Consider the following 16,706-nt stretch of genomic DNA (forward strand, 5'->3'; position numbering starts at 1 on the left):
TGGGGGAAATCAGAGTGGGGCAAAAAAGAGTAGGCATTGCTAGTGTGAATGATGTGAAGAAAGACTTTCTATGAATTTAAGTCTAGGAAGAGATGGGCGTTGTTGATTTGTACCATCCCTACGAAGGCAGAGATTTTTTTTCTTGCAATTTTCCTCACTTAAAATCACTGTGGCTTTACCTGATGTAAACATCATGCTTCTGCATGAATGGTTTGGTCTCTTGTTGAAAGGCTTTGTGTCACCGGGCGGATACACATGGAGAGAGAGAGTGTACGAGATCAGCTAAATGTGGCCGACACAGTTTGTCTGTACTGTACCATGACATCATAGTCTTATGACTAGGGCAGGGGGAGGAGTTCAAAGAGTCGGCACATAATGGAAAACCTGCCCTGAGGGTAGAGAGACGAGCAGGGGACCAAAAGAAGGACAATAAATGAGCGTTTGTACTGAACATCACATCTGACCCACCTGCCGCGTCTCCATTATGAGACCTTACACCCTTCGTACATGAAGCATACTGAACATTTTGACATTCCTATCAAAGTACTTTGGACCAAGCAATGGAATATATCAGGAATTCACAACCGGCACTTAAGGTTGTGAGCTTAACCCTGTAATGTTTATTTCCAAAAATGGTCTCAACTCTATTCTACCAGCATAGCATTTACCTGAAACACTTGAGGACAGAGTACAAGGGGGGTCCATTTACGGTGCATTATAATGGGAATACTAGAACAAATTGGATTGCTACTTGATTTGGATAAACATTTACATAAAACGAGTGACTCATTTGAAAGCTGTTTCTGCTGTTAGCCTTGATTTAAGATGATGTAGTCTGTTTTACAGAATAGCTTTGGATGTTGTGTGCGTTATGTACCTTGTGTGTACTCTGAGGTCTGCTGCTGGGATACTCCATTCGGCACATCGCTGAAACCTTTCAATCACTTCTCCCTACTCAAGCCACGATTCAGTTAAAAATAATGAACGATTGCTAGTGATTCCTTCTGAATAAGTTATCCTGTGGCTTTTTGGATTGCGGAGGAAGTCCCATAAGCAATTTGAAGCAAAAACAAAGTGCGTAATGATATGTCTAGAATGTTTGCCTCATCTTTTCAGCTATTAACGGCTCCAACTTCCCTAGTCAGGGTAAGGTAGTCGCTATCAGTATAAGATCCCAATACAACAAAGAAAGCCGTGAAACAACCACACTGGTATTCACGCCTCTTGATGGCAGATACACGTTTCTGATTGTTTCGGGCCGCTGAAAGGCCAATGAGACGGCAGCTCGACCTCACTCTCTGGAATCTAGGAGGAGTCTAAATGTAAGAGTTTTGCTTTGTGAAGCCCATAATGGCTAAAAGACTGCAGGATCCACAGGTAGCTCATATAGGACTGAGTATCGGCCTACGTCTCCTTTCAACCCCTCAGTGTGTCCATGAAAAATGTAGACGTTTATTCCTTTTTCTTCATTCCGATGAAAGCTCTGTCAAGTCCGAACAATGTCACCTAACTTTCCCTTTTTGTTCTGGTTTGTCTCTTTCACAGGATAAAGTGTTGTCAAATAAGACTCCCAAATTGGATCGCAGTGATGGGGTCAAAGAGATGAAAGAAAAGGCCCCTAAAAGGAAGCTGCCATTTACTGCTGGAGCTAATGGGGACCAGAAATATTCCGACTCAGGTAAGAGCAAGTTGGGATGTGTTTGCTTCTGCCACACGTACTTTGAAGTGATAATCAAATGTGAGTTGTCACATCACTTCCACTCAAGCTTGCAGGAAGTAGTTGGGCGTGCTCTGGGAAAAGAGGGGCTGAGCTTTGTCAGGTGAGTGGGGCTTCTAGTCAGCTGTGAGTCTGTGCAAGAAAAGGAGGACATTGTTCATACAGTTGCATTCTGGAAGGAAGGGAAGACCACACAAAATCATGATCCAATTAAGTGGCAATTTGTTTAACGCAGTGGACTGACCAGGTCTGGCTTCTGGTAAGGCTCCGGCTTTGTGTTTTCTTTAATTAGGGAGAGGAAGACTACTGCTCATGCTTGTTTGCTTTGGGGCTTTATGGGTTTAGGATTTAGTTTGTTGATAGTGGTCCATCACAGAGGATTTGGAAACCGCCTTCATCATCCCAAGGGCTGAGTTGCAGTATGGGTTTATGTTCTTTCATTATTCTTGAAAAAGGAGTGGAGGGCTAAAAGCATGCCTGTTGCAACAGATGACTATTGTGCTTCGGGTTTTAGTAAGATTGGACCATGTAAGACACATGGGATTGTTTGTAATTGCCGTGTAGCTAAAGGGAACTATGAATAAGCAGAATGTTTGATTGAGAAGCACGACCCTTTTGTTTTTGTCATTGCTACACTAGATTACTTGGATAAAAGCGTCAGCTAAATGACATGTAATGTAATTACTAGTTGGATTACTCAAACGTTGCAAGATCATTTAGTGTACTGTAACTTGTGTGTTCTTCTTCTGTTGTGAGTTATGTTACTATTCACTTGCTGGATTTGTACTTTTGCTGTTTTAGCCTGTATACTTCTTCTCGAAGAAACAGTTTTTACCCCCCCCCCCACCCCTTTTAAGGGGATGTGTGAACTCTCGCCTGAGGAACAAAAGGTGGACTGTCTATTGGTATGTTGATAGCCTGAGAGGTAACTGGGTTGGGCAAATTGCTCGTCCAGCCCTTGACTCAACTTAACCTCATATTATAAATAAAACTGTCTAGTTTTTATGTTTACAAGATGTAGAAGCCATGAATTTCCCAGGGCTCAGGCTGCAACAAAACTCTCCCAGTTTACTTATTGAAGTTGATAGCATCTGTCTTTTATCTTCTTGCTTCAATGATGTATTTCATCACATCGGTAATATTGTTTTGTCTTAGTGGTGGCTAAGCTAATAATTCAGGGTTTTGAGAATAGTACTATTCTCTTTCTACTGTTTGGGTAGTAATGTGTCCGGACCTGTGTGTCTGCTTCCTTTTCTCCTCTATACATCGTCTCTGCATGTTTTACCGTCTACAGGCATTTAAGCTTTCACCCTGCTGGGTCAGTGTCTAGACCTCAGACCTAGACCTAGAAATATAACACCTTTAACACTTAACGGCTCTTCACCTGCATTCAACCACACCCCATCATCCGATCCCCATTCCTCTGTGGCTTGAGCTGATGGACCTTAAAATACCTTTTGAAATAGCCTCAAATACCCAAATAGTCTGCAGCTCTGTTGTTGGCTAAAAATAAGGCTTCAACCACAAGTTTTCTTTAGAAGAAGCATTTGAAATACAGAACAATGTTTATCTAGTCAAGCGTTTCAGAAATGATTGCGTGGGCACAAGACATAAACATTACCAAAGTATTGCAACCAAAGGCGGTACTATGAAAGTGCCTTTGTAAAATGCTTAAGTTTGCTAAAAAGTGCATGTCAATTTAGACCACGGGATGTTTATGAAGTGTGCTGGTATTGTCTTTTACATGCTAATATATTCCACCGCGGACTGCTCATAAAAATAATAAAAAGCTTATACGTACTCAAGTGATAGTTTCAGTTGGAAAGCTGACATGCATTCTGTCCAATCAATTTCCTGCATATTTGGGTTTCCTTATGAAACGTGTCGTGGCTGTTTGAAGGCGTGTTAAGACGTAGCGCTAGGCAGCTTCTTCAGAGGCATAGCAAATAGATCTGAGCGATCATCTTCGGCTATAATGGCGGATAAGGCCTTTACAGTAATGCATTGCTATCAACTCCGCCTCCGTTTGACCCCTCGCTAAGCTCCGCCCCTTTCCGTTACTCTGGACTACCATGGAGTCACCAACTATACTTTTGGAAAATCCAAAGTTCTTTCAGAGACGCAGACAGAAGCCTCTTTGATATGCATTTGAAGGATGTATCGATCATGATTCAGCAGCAACAAAGATAGAAGCTGAAGTCTAAAGTGACACATTTTCATAGACTAAGGTTGCTGATGCACTGATGTTAGCTACACAGGATTTCTCATACAAACATAATGCTGCAGAGGGGTTGTCTATGAATCCAGGTCCATGCTACATCGCATTAATGAAGGGAGTTAGAGGAAGGACAGGAATATGTTCTGTTTGTCTGTGCGCAGCACAACGCACATCCTTTGAGTTGATGTTGACCACGGTTCTTAAAACTTGAATGCTCTGTCACAGAATTGCCAAGCCTCTCACGCCCTCCTCATGAGAAGGCTAGACATTAGCATTCCTCTTTCTCGAGGTCATCCTCCTTGTGCTCTTCCTCCTCCCCTCAACCAAAATAGTAGTCCTGTTAGATTAAGACTGTACTGGCGCTGAGAGGTCTCAAGGCTCAAGAGGTGCGTCACTTCTGAAAGTAACTAGTGTTTTTAGTTTTGCTTTGTAAAAAAAAAAGGCTCACTGAAGTAGCACAAACAACCAGATATTTTCTTCCTGTTCTGTATGTCCGATTTAGTGGGAAAATAATGAAATAATGGCCAGCTATCATGTTAAAAGGAGTGAGACAAACACTGCCATTTCGTTCCTTCCCTTCATGCGCTCAGCTTTCAGGTCGGTTTTTGACAAATCTTCGTATCTGAAATGAGGAGATGAATCTATTGGCCAGTTGACACCAAATTATTGAACTGGACAAGGAATTTGATGAGGTTTCACACAACTAATCAATAATCAAGAGTTGATGCAGCGCTAATATTTTTGTGTTTCTGGGACACACAGTAATTGTGGCTAATGACTTTAGTTAGTTATTTCATGCCTGCACCAGAGCATCAGCCCGTCTTCATGCTCAATGCAAAGCATTGACAAACATCCTGTTCCTACCACTTCCTACCTCTTCTCCCTCCACTTCCTGTTCATGCCGTTTTTGCTAGTCCCAAGACAGAAAATGGTTTGACTCTGACGCGCCACGGTCAAACATACCTGGTCTGGCTGGTTAGAGTGGTTCCTCTGGTCGTGGCGTTGTTATTATGTTACGTTACTATCTCTTTGTTACTATCTCTTTGTTCGGGGCGCTTGGCTGACATGGGGGCATTGTCTGTCTGTCCTGCCATATTTAGAGGCAGTTGTGTCTGAAGCGAGCTCCTCCCCCTGGCTCAGGTGGGCCGTCTATTCATGGGGCGGCGAGGCCTACCTACCAGGCCAACCTCTTTTTCTTTATCATCTTGTCAGTCAAGTTTCAAGCCGCACGGTTTCACTGTAAAGCAGATTGTTATCAAGTTATGAGTACACAGAAAAGCTGCGGCATTGTTCCCTAAATAGACATCCAACGGAAATACACACTGTGGGAGCAGGCGCAGTGTGTTGTGTAACTGTTAATTCAGTTGTGTAAGACAGTAATTCTCATGGGACGGGTATTTTTGAATCGCTTTATCATAAACACAACTGCAGTTTGACACAGTTGCGTTTGATTAACTTTTTTTTTTTTTTTCCCATTTTTTGCATCTATCCTTAAATTGTCAGCACGATAAACTCAACACAAACCATATGAAAGCCAAATAATTTGGCTTTTGTAAACGTGGAGCAAATGGTGGTATGTGTGACCCATTTTCCACAGCAGTTGCGAGCACGCACATTTGTGCAGGCATTTCTCAACATTTGCTGCTGGTCATTTTGAACCTGGCTGGTGTGGATTACAAGATGTGAACTTGAAACGTTGATTACGCCTGCTCCAAGTGCTCCGTGTCAGAGACGATCAGGCCGGTGATGCGCTGACTCTGGTGTAGTTTGTTTCGCAGTCCTCTTACATGTGTGCATCGGGGTAATGACTGCCTTCCGGGTTCCCAACCTTATAAACACAGCCTGGAAACGCTGGCCGAGCACTTTCTCTGTTCCGTTGCTCGAAAAAAAAACATGTTTGGGCGGCTTCTGTGGTCGCAGCTGTTAAAGTTCTAGCTGAAGGAATGTGTCTTAATGGCAAATGCATTGAAAACGTGAGAGCGTATCAAAGAGGGGGGGGGGGCACATTAGCTGTAAGTAGTCACAGATGTTAGTGAAAGTTCCTCAGCTCCATACTCGTGAACGGAAAATAAAATATATTTTCCTGGAAAGCTTTTAACCATCGGAAGTGTCAGCTGCCATGGCTCCTTCTTGCCCTGTTTACTTGTGTGTTTGTGGCCTGGAGAAGTGCAGCCGGTCCTTGAGCTTGAAAGGCCCCAAAGGAATCGAACTCTGACACGTCCACAAATCCACGGGTGTCTCTGTACATTTGCCGTTCGCCGTTCCTGCTTCTCTTTTTGGGCCCGAGCCATTATTGTTAGTTTGCGTGTTGTGGCTCTGGGAGTTGTCCCTCTCCAGTGCTGAAGCGTTACGGTCATGTGTAGCTTTACCCTCGCTAAGGGTCATCAGATGGGATGTTGCCACTGAAAATAATTGCTGGGTGTGTCTCTGTGGAGCAGCTGCTTTTGTCCAGTGGCACAGTATCTCCAGTAAGCCAAGCAGGCACGCAGGCATGTGGTGACCTTGGCAAGGCCACATTCAATTGAAATGTAAACCAACTATTTCGTAATAACCACAAGTCTGCCAAGTCCCGCCCTCTTTCCTCCCTTCTGGATTTGGACTGATTGGCTGTGAGACACAGACATAAACACACAGCTTGTTGGCCCCTCCCTTCCTCAGGAGCAGCTGGGTAACGACACATAAGTCGGACCCCGCGACCGCTAAACGTCTCGCATGCCAGGCTATAAATACACATGTACATGTATTTGTGCTTTTTTATTTTTTTACAGCGGTGTTTTTGAACATGGAAACAACCAGACGTTTTGGCAGTGTGTCCTATCATTGTCATTTGTTCAGTGTGATTTTGAAACCTTCATAGTGAAAGTGAAAGAATGCTAGATGTAGATGACGGACTTGGTATACGTGACAAATTGAAGAAATAAACCACGTAATTGTATTATCTTTTGGGGAAACCGTGTCATGATGTGGCGTTCTATTTAGCAGTCATATTAAGAGATCAAAAATACTGATTATCCTTTACTGGCGTAACAACAAAAGCACTCACCTTTCAGCAGGTTCAATTTTATTTGTTTGTGTGTGTGCTTTAAAGCTTTAATCCGTAAAGGATTATAACAGGTAAAATAAGAAAAGCCTCTGTAATGAAAGTATGTTTTAAGAAAGGACTTAAAGGAGATCACTGACTCCACTGATTTCCTCAGGCAGATTGTTCCAGAGCCGCAGGGTCTTAACTGCAAAATGCTCCTTCCCCTTTGGATCTCAGACGGGTCTCTGGGACAGACACTCCAGACATGTGCGTCGCCCGATGGAATTAACGTTGCTTCTCTCCTCTCACTGTTGTCACAGAGAAACCAGGTCCAGAGCGGAAGCGCATCAAAAAGGAGCCCACCAACACCCGGAAGGCGGGTTTGCCGTTTGGAATGGGGATGCCAGGAATCCGGGCCGGTTACCCCCTCTCTGAGCGGCAGCAGGTGGCCTTGCTCATGCAAATGACAGCTGAGGAGTCCGTCAACAGTCCAGGTGCGTGCTTATCATGGAGGCCACGTCTTCTGTGGACGGCCCGGCAGACAAGAAAAGCGGGATCGGAGACAGTGCGCGCGTGTGTGTGTGTGTGTGTGTGTGTGTGTGTGTGTGTGTGTGTGTGTGTGTGTGTGTGTGTGTGTGTGTGTGTGTGTGTGTGTGTGTGTGTGTGTGTGTGTGTGTGTGTGTGTGTGTGTGTGTGTGTGTGTGTGTGTTTAAAGAGGGCGGCTGAGTTGGGTGATGGATGGTTTGTTGCTGTTTATTATTTTGGGACGCTGAGCACGCTGCCTGCGGTTTTGTTGCCACAGCTCGGCTGTGCTCTGCCCCTGAAAAGGACCGGGTGCTTCATTTGATTCTAGTCTTACAAGCGAATCCTCGCTATTTATCATAACAGCGCCGTGTCAGTCAGAAAGTGGTTGTCCTGCTTTTGAGGGAGTCACATATTTGTTCATCTACAGTAGTGTAATTAGTTGTAGAAATACAGCATAGGGCTGTCGAGGAAGTGAAACCAACTCTCGTGTTGGTATTGCAGTAATCTGGAACTAATTGCAAAATCTCCGCATCTGAGCCAAAACATAAGACTTCCAAATGAAGAAGTCCTGCAAGCAGTCTGGAGATGTTCTTTACCATTGAGATTTATAAAACACAATTGTGATTGGTGAGGACCATTGCTAGGACCCTTTCATCTGTGTATTTCTTTATTGCATGCCTGAAGGCAAGGGCATAGATTAAGTAAGTGCGTCTTAAATATAATTTGGGAGAAGCTGGGCAAACTCAATAATGCAAATGTGATTACACCTTGGATTTAATCTTGTAGATGTGATTAAATGAGTTCAAGTGAAGTAGTCCAAGTAATCTGCTGCCAATTGCCAGTGTAAGATTGCCCCCTTCTGGCCGTAAGCACTCCAGATACACTGGTAATCATAACATTAACACATTAGTGGTAGTAAGGGTAGACAAAATAAAAACAATGGTGATTACTTAAAACATGTGCACCAGTCACCTTTCGAGTGCTGAAACGTGTGTCCTTCTCCTACTTACAGACACAACACCAAAGCATCAGTCACAGTCCAGTATGGGTCAGAAGGGAACGCCAAACTCTGCATCTAAAACCAAAGACAAAGTGAATAAACGGAATGAGAGAGGAGAGACTCGGCTGCACAGAGCAGCAATCCGTGGAGAGGTACGCCGCATCAAGGAGCTCATCAGCGAGGGAGCTGATGTGAATGTAAAAGACTTTGCAGGTGAGAGGCTTTTTGTTTGGACCGCCCGGTGCCGTGTGCCTGTAGCAATGTACATTCATTGGTATGTTCAACACACCTCTCACGCAGTAGTTTCCCCCCCTGTTTAGGCTGGACTGCATTGCATGAGGCGTGCAACAGGGGCTATTATGACGTGGCCAAGCAGCTGCTGGCAGCCGGAGCCGAGGTCAACACCAAGGGTCTGGATGATGATACCCCGCTACACGATGCATCCAACAATGGACATTTCAAGGTAAGAACAAAAGAAGAATTCTGAATGCATAACAATGGATCCTGTGATTATGAGCCTTCCTAAGGGATTATTACCCTGATGGTACATTCTTTTTGTAATCTCTGACCTCTTTAAAGTCTGAACCACATTATATTATTGGTTTCAGGTGGTTAAGCTACTTTTACGGTATGGAGGAGACCCACGTCAAAGCAACAGGAGAGGTGAGACTGCATTGAAGGTTGCCAACTCTCCAACTATGCTGAATCTTTTGCTGGGCAAAGGCACTTACACCTCAAGTGAAGAAAGTTCATCAGGTATTTATGATGAGATCTTAGTTACCTAATAATATTACTTTTATACGTTGTGTGAATTCTTAGAAAGTTTCGTGTGCTGATATCGTTGAATGAAACTGTGCCTTAATCCGGCCCTTTTTTTCCCACCCACAGAATCTTCAGAGGAAGAAGATGCCCCCTCATTTGCCCCTTCCAGTTCTGTCGATGGCAATAACACAGACTCTGAGTTTGAGAAGTTGAAGTTGAAAGGGAAAACCATGGACCCTCCTAAATCTGCTGTCACGCCTGTAAAAGACGAATATGAATTCGATGAGGACGATGAGGAGGAACGTGTTCCTCCTGTGGACGATAAACACCTCTTGAAAAAAGACTTCCGTAAGGAACCGGTCCCCAAGACCAACAGCCTCGTCGCAATACCCAAGATGGAGGTCAAAACCTATTCCAAAAGCAACTCGCTCACACCAAAGAAAACTGTCAGGCGGATCATCTCGGACAGCAACAGTTCAGACGAGGACGACAGGACGTGTTTCACGCCGGTGCCTACGCCAAGGCAACAAGCCCAGCAAACAAATACTAAGACTAGAGACTCTGGCAGCATGAGCTCTAAACAACAGAAAGACAAGAATAAAGTCAAAAAGAAACGGAAGAAGGAGAGTAAAAACAACGTTAGTAAAGAAGTGAGGTTCGGAAAAGTCAATGACAAGTTCTGTACATCGGACTCTGACTGTGGCGATTTGGAGAGCGAGGATGACAAGGGCTCAAACAGTATAAAGGACTCATCGGCCACCAGTCTAAAAGACTCCCCCGGCTTTAACGCATCCTCCTCATCCTCCCATGGAAACTCCAACTCTCAGAAACAAGTACCATCGTTAGCAGAACAGCATCCAAAGCAGTGGCGGACAGATGGCTGGAAGACCGTGTCGTCTCCGACGTGGTCAGACGTCAGTTCCCTCTCCGATTCAGTCCGGACGCGACTGTCCAGTGAGTCCGACTACTCCTCGGCCAATTCCAGCGTGGAGTCAGTAAAACAAGTGAAGAGGAAAGCACAGGAGAACAAAAAGAAGAACAACAACGTGCACAGTGGCACAGTAGAGAAGAAGAATTCCGACCTCCACAAAAACTCCAATGCAGATAGTGCGATCTCCAAGACCGACGTGGATGGCAAAGTGCTGAAAAAGCACAAAGTCAAGCATAAGCACAAAAATAAAGAAAAGGACAAGGCTCCTAGTCTTGTTCTCAATCAAGACATGAATGAGAAATTTGTCAAGAGCTACTCTTTTGATTTTGATGATTCAAGACAGAAGTCCCTAATCGTCGAGGGAGAATCGCCGGCTGAGAGCAAGGTCAAGTTATCCAAACACGAAAAAGACCATTCAAAAAAAGAGGATAGGCTTTCGAAAAGCAAGTCAGAGGATAAGGATTGGTCATCTGGAAAAGACCCGCACAGAACAGCAAAAGAGGAGAAAAATAAGAAGACAAAGGACTCCACCAAGGACAAGACGACCAAGGAGGAGAGGGAGAAGCCTTTAAAATCTGACAAGGAGAGAAACGTCAAGGAGAAGCCCAAGGAGGATAAACAAAGGGCTCACAAAGAGGAGAAAAAGAAAAAGTCCAAGGACAAGTCCTCCTCCAAGGCAGACCGGAAAAGTGAGCAGAAGGAGGAGAAACATCTGAAGGTGGACAAGGAGAAAAACACCAAGGAAGAGAAGGACAAATGTAAAAAAGACAAAGCACCGAAGGAAGAGGCCGAGTACGAAGGCTTCGACGTCAATAACCGCTTCCTCAACTTGGACGACACAAAGCTCAGTGCCTCAGATGACCACCATGACCGATGGGGCTCGGAGATGTCCTCTGACTCCTCCCTTTATGACGACAGCTGGGACGCTCCTGTCAAGGAGTACAAGGAATACAAAGCCAACAACGCCGTTAAACTGATTGTGGAGACCGTTAAGGAAGAGACCCGGAGGAAAGAAAACAAAGTCAAGGACAAGAAATCAGATCACATCGAGAAAAGATCGGAGAAAGAAGCCCCTTCAAAGAAAAAGGAAAAAGACTCCACTGAAAAGACAAATGATAAGAAAAAGGACTGGTCAGAAAAGCAGAAATTAAACTCCAGCCACTCAGTTGAAAAAGAGAAGAAAAGGAAGGAGTCCATGGACACAGTCAAAGACAAAAAAGACAAGGACTCTTTAGAGAACAGTCGAGACCGCAAGGACTCGTACGACTTCATCAAGGAAAGAAAAGACGTAAAAATCAAGCAGGAAACTTTAAGAGACGAATATGGCAATGATACCTTCTTCAAAGACATTGATGCTGTTGCTAAATCGTGTGATATCAGAGAAAGAAATCACTCTGGAAAGGAGAAGGAAAAGAAGGGCGAGGGAATTGAAAAGCGAGAAAAGATCAAAGGTGACAAACACAAAGAGAAAACAAAAGACAGAGGAGCTGATCAGGAGAAGGATAAGAGCGAGAAAAGCTCCGCAGAGAAGACTGTCAAGGAAAAGGACGCGGACAGGGCCACCAAAGACAAGAAGGAGGGAGTCAAAGACAAACACAAAGAGTGTCATGGCAAAGACAAAGATCGAAAGATGTCTTCAGAGCAGACCAAGGAAAAAAAAGAAAAGGCCTCTCAAGACAAACATGCTGAGAGGGAGAAGGATTTCCTGGAGGTAAAGAAGGAGGAAAGAAAACCTGAGAAAATCCGTGAGAAAACGTGGTACAAGATCGCAGACATCTTTACTGATGAAAGTGATGACGACGAGGACAGCTACAACGGCAACGTTGCACTCGTGCCCGAGACCATCAGAAAAGACGTATCACCTGATCACGATGAGCCGGATCATTTCCCGTCAGAAAAAATAAGGAAATCTTCTGCAGAGGCCAAATACAACACAGAAAAGGTAAAGGACAAAGAACACAAAGAAAAGAAGAAAGAAAAGGCCACATTTGACACGGGCAAAGAGAGAAAGGGCTCTCTGGAGAAACACAACAAAGACAAGAAAGATTCTGTGGATGCAAAACACAAGGAAAGAAAAGACAGAACATCAGTGGAATCAAACCAGGAGAAGAAGAATAAGCAGAAGCTGTTGGACAAAAGGGACACCAGTGAGGAAAAGACCAAGAGCAAATATAAAGACAAGCTCGAGCATTCTAAGGAGAGGAAACCCTCGAAAGGCAGTGGTGAGAATGAAAAGTCCCTCTTAGAGAAATTGGAGGAAGAAGCCATGAATGACTACAAGGATGACTCCAACGACAAGAACAGCGAAATCTCCTCCGATAGTTTCACCGACCGAGGTCACGAGCCGGTCCTGACTACTTACTACGACTCCCTCAACCTGACTGATGTGAGCGAGGACAGGAGAGACTCCCTGTCCATATCCACGCCCCAAGACAAGTTCAGAGAGAAAGAGAGGCACCGGCATTCCTCTTCGTCCTCGTCCAAGAAAAGCCACGACAAGGAGAAAGAAAAGGTCAAGAAGGACAAAGGAGACAAGCGGGACAAGACGGAGGAGATCAGAGAGTCCTACAGCCGCAGAGAGAGTCTGCCCTTTGAGAAGGAGGCCATGCCTCTTGAGGCGGACCCTTACACGTTCCCGTACGGAAGTAAGGGGGACGGCGAAGACGACTTTGATAAAACATTGGAGTTTGAAAAAGAAATGTCCAAAAAGGACAAAGACAAAGCAGCTGTAGTCATCAGTGACCGGACGAAGGACAAAAAGAAAAAGGAAAAGCATAAGGAAAAAATAAAGGAGGACAAGAACAAGTACATAGATGGCTTTGCATCATTTAAACACTCCAAAGAGGATGTGAAGTCCGGCTTGAAAGACAGCCCACAGGTCACGGTTCTGAAAGAACGGTCAAAAGAAGACAGTCCTAAATTTGATGTGAAAAAGGACAAAAGTCGGGATACGTTGGACAAAGACAACAGAGTGGACCACAGTAAATCTAAAGCCAAGGAGGACAATGAAAAGCTCCCTCAGTCCAAGGACTCCGTGAGGAAGGATAATCGTCCACGTGAAAAGCTGCTGGTGGACGGTGACTATCAGATGACCAGCTTTGGTCAGATGCTGAGTCTAAAAGACCAGGAGATTGAAGAGCGCCACAAGAAACATAAAGAGAGGATGAAGCAAATGGAGAAGCTGAGGCCCAAGTCAGGGGACCCTAAACTCAAGACCAAGTCCACGGAGGAAGTACGGAAAAGCCGCAGTGAGCTATCGTCAAAGAAGTCCAATAGTCTGGAGTCGGGTCTTAAAGAGAAGAAGCTGAAGGATGTGGGTCTCCCAGCCCAGATGATGTCGCCAAGCAGGAAGTTCCAGCCTGCCGACAGTCAAAACTCAAAGGACTGGCTGGCTAGCCATCAAATGAAGGAGAACCTTCCTGCTTCTCCCAGGCCCGATCAGAACAGGCCAACCGGTGTCCCCACGCCAACATCTGTCATCTCCTGCCCCAGTTTTGAGGAAGTGATGCAGACTCCACGTACCCCGTCCTGTAGTGCAGAGGATTACCCCGACATCATGTTGGACGGGCTGGACTGCCAGAACTCGTCGGCTATGACCATGTCAATGAACGCCTGCTCGCCGTCGTACTTTGAGAGGTATTTAAACCAGCAAACATACCGCCCGCTTCATGTTTGGATCATTTTAGCTTTCGACTTCTATTGAACGTAGTATATTGTCTAATGTTTTGTCCCTCTGTTCTCCACCCAGCAGGTACTCTAACTCCCAGAGTTTCCAGGAGGGTACATGTCCCACTCCCGCAAAGAACCTCCAGCTGCCACTTGTCAGTCGATCCGCGTCTTCCGACGTCCGCAGGCCTCTAGAGGATGAGTTCAAGGCCGAGGCTGACAAGTTCCTTCGACAGCAGAGTGATCCTGCTGGTGAATTTGATCCGTCATCACCCTCCCAAACGTTAGAGGACAAATTAGCCACTGTGGATGGACTGGAGTGCCTGCCATCTTACTTCTCCCCGCTCAGGCTGCTGTCCCCTCGGCGGGAGACAGGCCTTCCTGCGCCAGATGTGCCAGCACCAACCCTTGCTGTCATTGAGGGAAATGAACACTTTCCTGACAGTGTGTACCACAATTTCTTGCCCAAACCTTCTACTCCGGTTCACAGGCCAGACCCCCAGGAGCCTTGCTTTGACATCGCTGCCCCACCCACCCCAGCTCCTGCTGCTTTGCCGCCTCTGGACATCGATGACATCTCCGAGCCTCACCACAGTGAACCTAACCGGATCCTGTCAGATCTTCCCTCTCTCACTGAAGAACAGGAGCAGGAAGATGAGGAGGAGGAGGAAGAAGAAGAGGAGGAGGAGGAAGAAGAAGATGAGGAGGAGGAAGAAGAGGAAGAGGAGGAGGAGGAGGAAGAAGAGGCAGAAGAAGAAGAGGAGGACTTTGAGGATGACGTTGATCTGGATGAGAGGGCTGATGGAGACCTCTGTACAGTGGAGGAACCGGAGCCAACAAGGGACCGATATTGCTTCTCCCCTCCAGTTGAGGAGCCTCTAAGGAAGAGCTGGCCTGCAGAATCTCCAGATCGACCGGAACCAGAGATCCAAGAGCTCACTCCAACACACTCTGTGCCCAACCAGGGAGCTAACTGTTTTGATCAGAGCATAGGTTGGGACCCTGACATGGATCTCAAATCTCCCCACAGGACGTATGGAGAAATAGAGGCTGCAGTCTCCAAAATAACCAGTCCTTACCATTCAGACAGTGAGATGCAGCACTTGTCTGGTCACCCCTCTGTCACAGCCCCTTATGCTGCCTGGAATAGGTGGCATAAAGAGGACCCAGACGACTTTGACGAACAGAAGGAGGCGGTGGCGGACATCCCGTCTCCAGAGAGGCCTGACGCAGCAATTGAGGAGGAACCCAACTTTTTACACACCTCATCATCCTCCAATAGACTGGAGTCATTCTTCCACGACTGCAACAGGCCCAGCATAGAAGAAAGTCCTCAGATGGACTCCGAATCGACGTGTGAAGAGCCAGACAGCAGGCAGGCCACGCACAGCTTCGGTGCTACCACTGACAGCCACACGGCTCCAGCTGTGGCCCCCGAGCCCGTGGTGCCCTGGGCCGACCCATTCTCCGATGAGGCGGATGAACTGGATGACCTGGGGCCGTTCTCTTTGCCTGAACTGCCACTGCCGGACAAGTCCGAGGAGGCTGAGCCTCGAGACCCAGAACCAGTTGAACGCATCAAGACTGTGCTCACCCACATTGGACCTAGCATTAAAGACAGAGGTGACCCGGCCATAATGGAGGTGGACCTGCCGAGCCTGGCTAAGACGCCAAGCCCCGCTGCTCAGCAGGGTTTAGGTGAACTCACCGGACAAGACTTGGTCGTACTGTCACCGCGGGACAACTTCCAGCCAGCGATGGACCTCGAGCCAATTAACGTCTCTCGCTCTCTAATACAACAACAGGGCGGCATGTTGGAAAGAAAAGGACCTTATGGGGAACCTGATGAGTTGGAACCCAGCGTATTGTTTTCATCTGTCAAGCCAGATCCCAGTAAGCAACATGCCATTGAGATCCACTCCCTTGGCGAGTCTTTGCCGCTACCAACGGAGTCAGCTGTCAAATCGGAGGTGAAACCAAAGGAGATGTCTGAGCCCGTGACAGAGTCCGTCACATGCAGTCCTGTTCCTCAGCTCCCAGTGGCGGGCGCACTGGAGCTACCGGACACTCAGGAGACCCCGTCCAAGGTAACGCCAGTAGCCCCGGCCGCTGTCTCTACCACGGTAGACGTCCCCAAGAAGGTAGAAGAAATCCCTCAACGGATCACTCGCAACCGCGCCAAGAACAATCCCTCTGCGGTAGCCATCCCGTCTACCTCCAGCATAATTACCTCCTCCTCCACTGCCACCCCTGTGACGACCAGTCCGACAGTGACACTCAACCCAATTCCCACGAGAACGCCGACCCCCACCTCGGCGGCTTCCTTCCCAGCCCCGAAGAGCGAATCTGTGATTACGGTGACCTCGGCTGCATCTAACCTCACCCCAGCGGTGCCGGTCTCTACTTCCGTGACAACTTCTGCCCCACTGGTTATGAGCAAGACGACGAAAGGTCGCCCGGCCCCCCTGGAAGAGGAGGAGTCTCAGACCCAGCACCCGCGGAAGAGGAGATTCCCACGCTCTGCTGGGCAGCAGGTCCAGGTCCAGCTGGTAAACACAGCCATGCAGCAGACTAGGGAGATGATCCAACAGACTTTGGCTGTAATCGTCAACGCCATCAAGCTGGACGACATAGAGCCCTACCACAGTGACCGATCCAACCCGTACTTTGAGTACCTGCAGATCAGGAAGAAGATTGAAGAAAAGAGAAAGATCCTTTGCTTCATCACCCCACAGGCCCCGCAGTGTTACGCTGAATATGTGACGTACACCGGCTCGTACCTGCTGGACGGCAAGCCTCTCAGCAAGCTCCACATCCCTGTGGTGAGTTATGCCGCCTTCAATGCTTTCTGCCTGTCGATACTGC

At 46.7% G+C, this 16,706-nt stretch overlaps 1 protein-coding gene across 2 annotated transcripts in view; it reads left to right on the forward strand.

Annotated features, from left to right (window-relative positions):
* Positions 1 to 16,706, forward strand: part of ankrd11 (ankyrin repeat domain 11) — an 83,225-nt gene that overhangs the window by 61,078 nt on the left and 5,441 nt on the right. Inside the window, exons 4-10 of one of the 2 annotated variants that reach the window (XM_040165774.2) lie at positions 1,546 to 1,678; positions 7,278 to 7,451; positions 8,495 to 8,695; positions 8,803 to 8,945; positions 9,091 to 9,238; positions 9,371 to 13,811; positions 13,924 to 16,663. In XM_040165774.2, the coding sequence (XP_040021708.2) occupies positions 1,546 to 1,678; positions 7,278 to 7,451; positions 8,495 to 8,695; positions 8,803 to 8,945; positions 9,091 to 9,238; positions 9,371 to 13,811; positions 13,924 to 16,663 (7,980 nt within the window). The remainder of the gene's footprint in view (positions 1 to 1,545; positions 1,679 to 7,277; positions 7,452 to 8,494; positions 8,696 to 8,802; positions 8,946 to 9,090; positions 9,239 to 9,370; positions 13,812 to 13,923; positions 16,664 to 16,706) is intronic. The other variant, XM_040165783.2, reaches the window with a different exon arrangement.

This window comes from Gasterosteus aculeatus, chromosome 12 (assembly GCF_964276395.1).
Source record: "Gasterosteus aculeatus chromosome 12, fGasAcu3.hap1.1, whole genome shotgun sequence".
Classification (NCBI taxonomy): Eukaryota; Metazoa; Chordata; class Actinopteri; order Perciformes; family Gasterosteidae; genus Gasterosteus; species Gasterosteus aculeatus.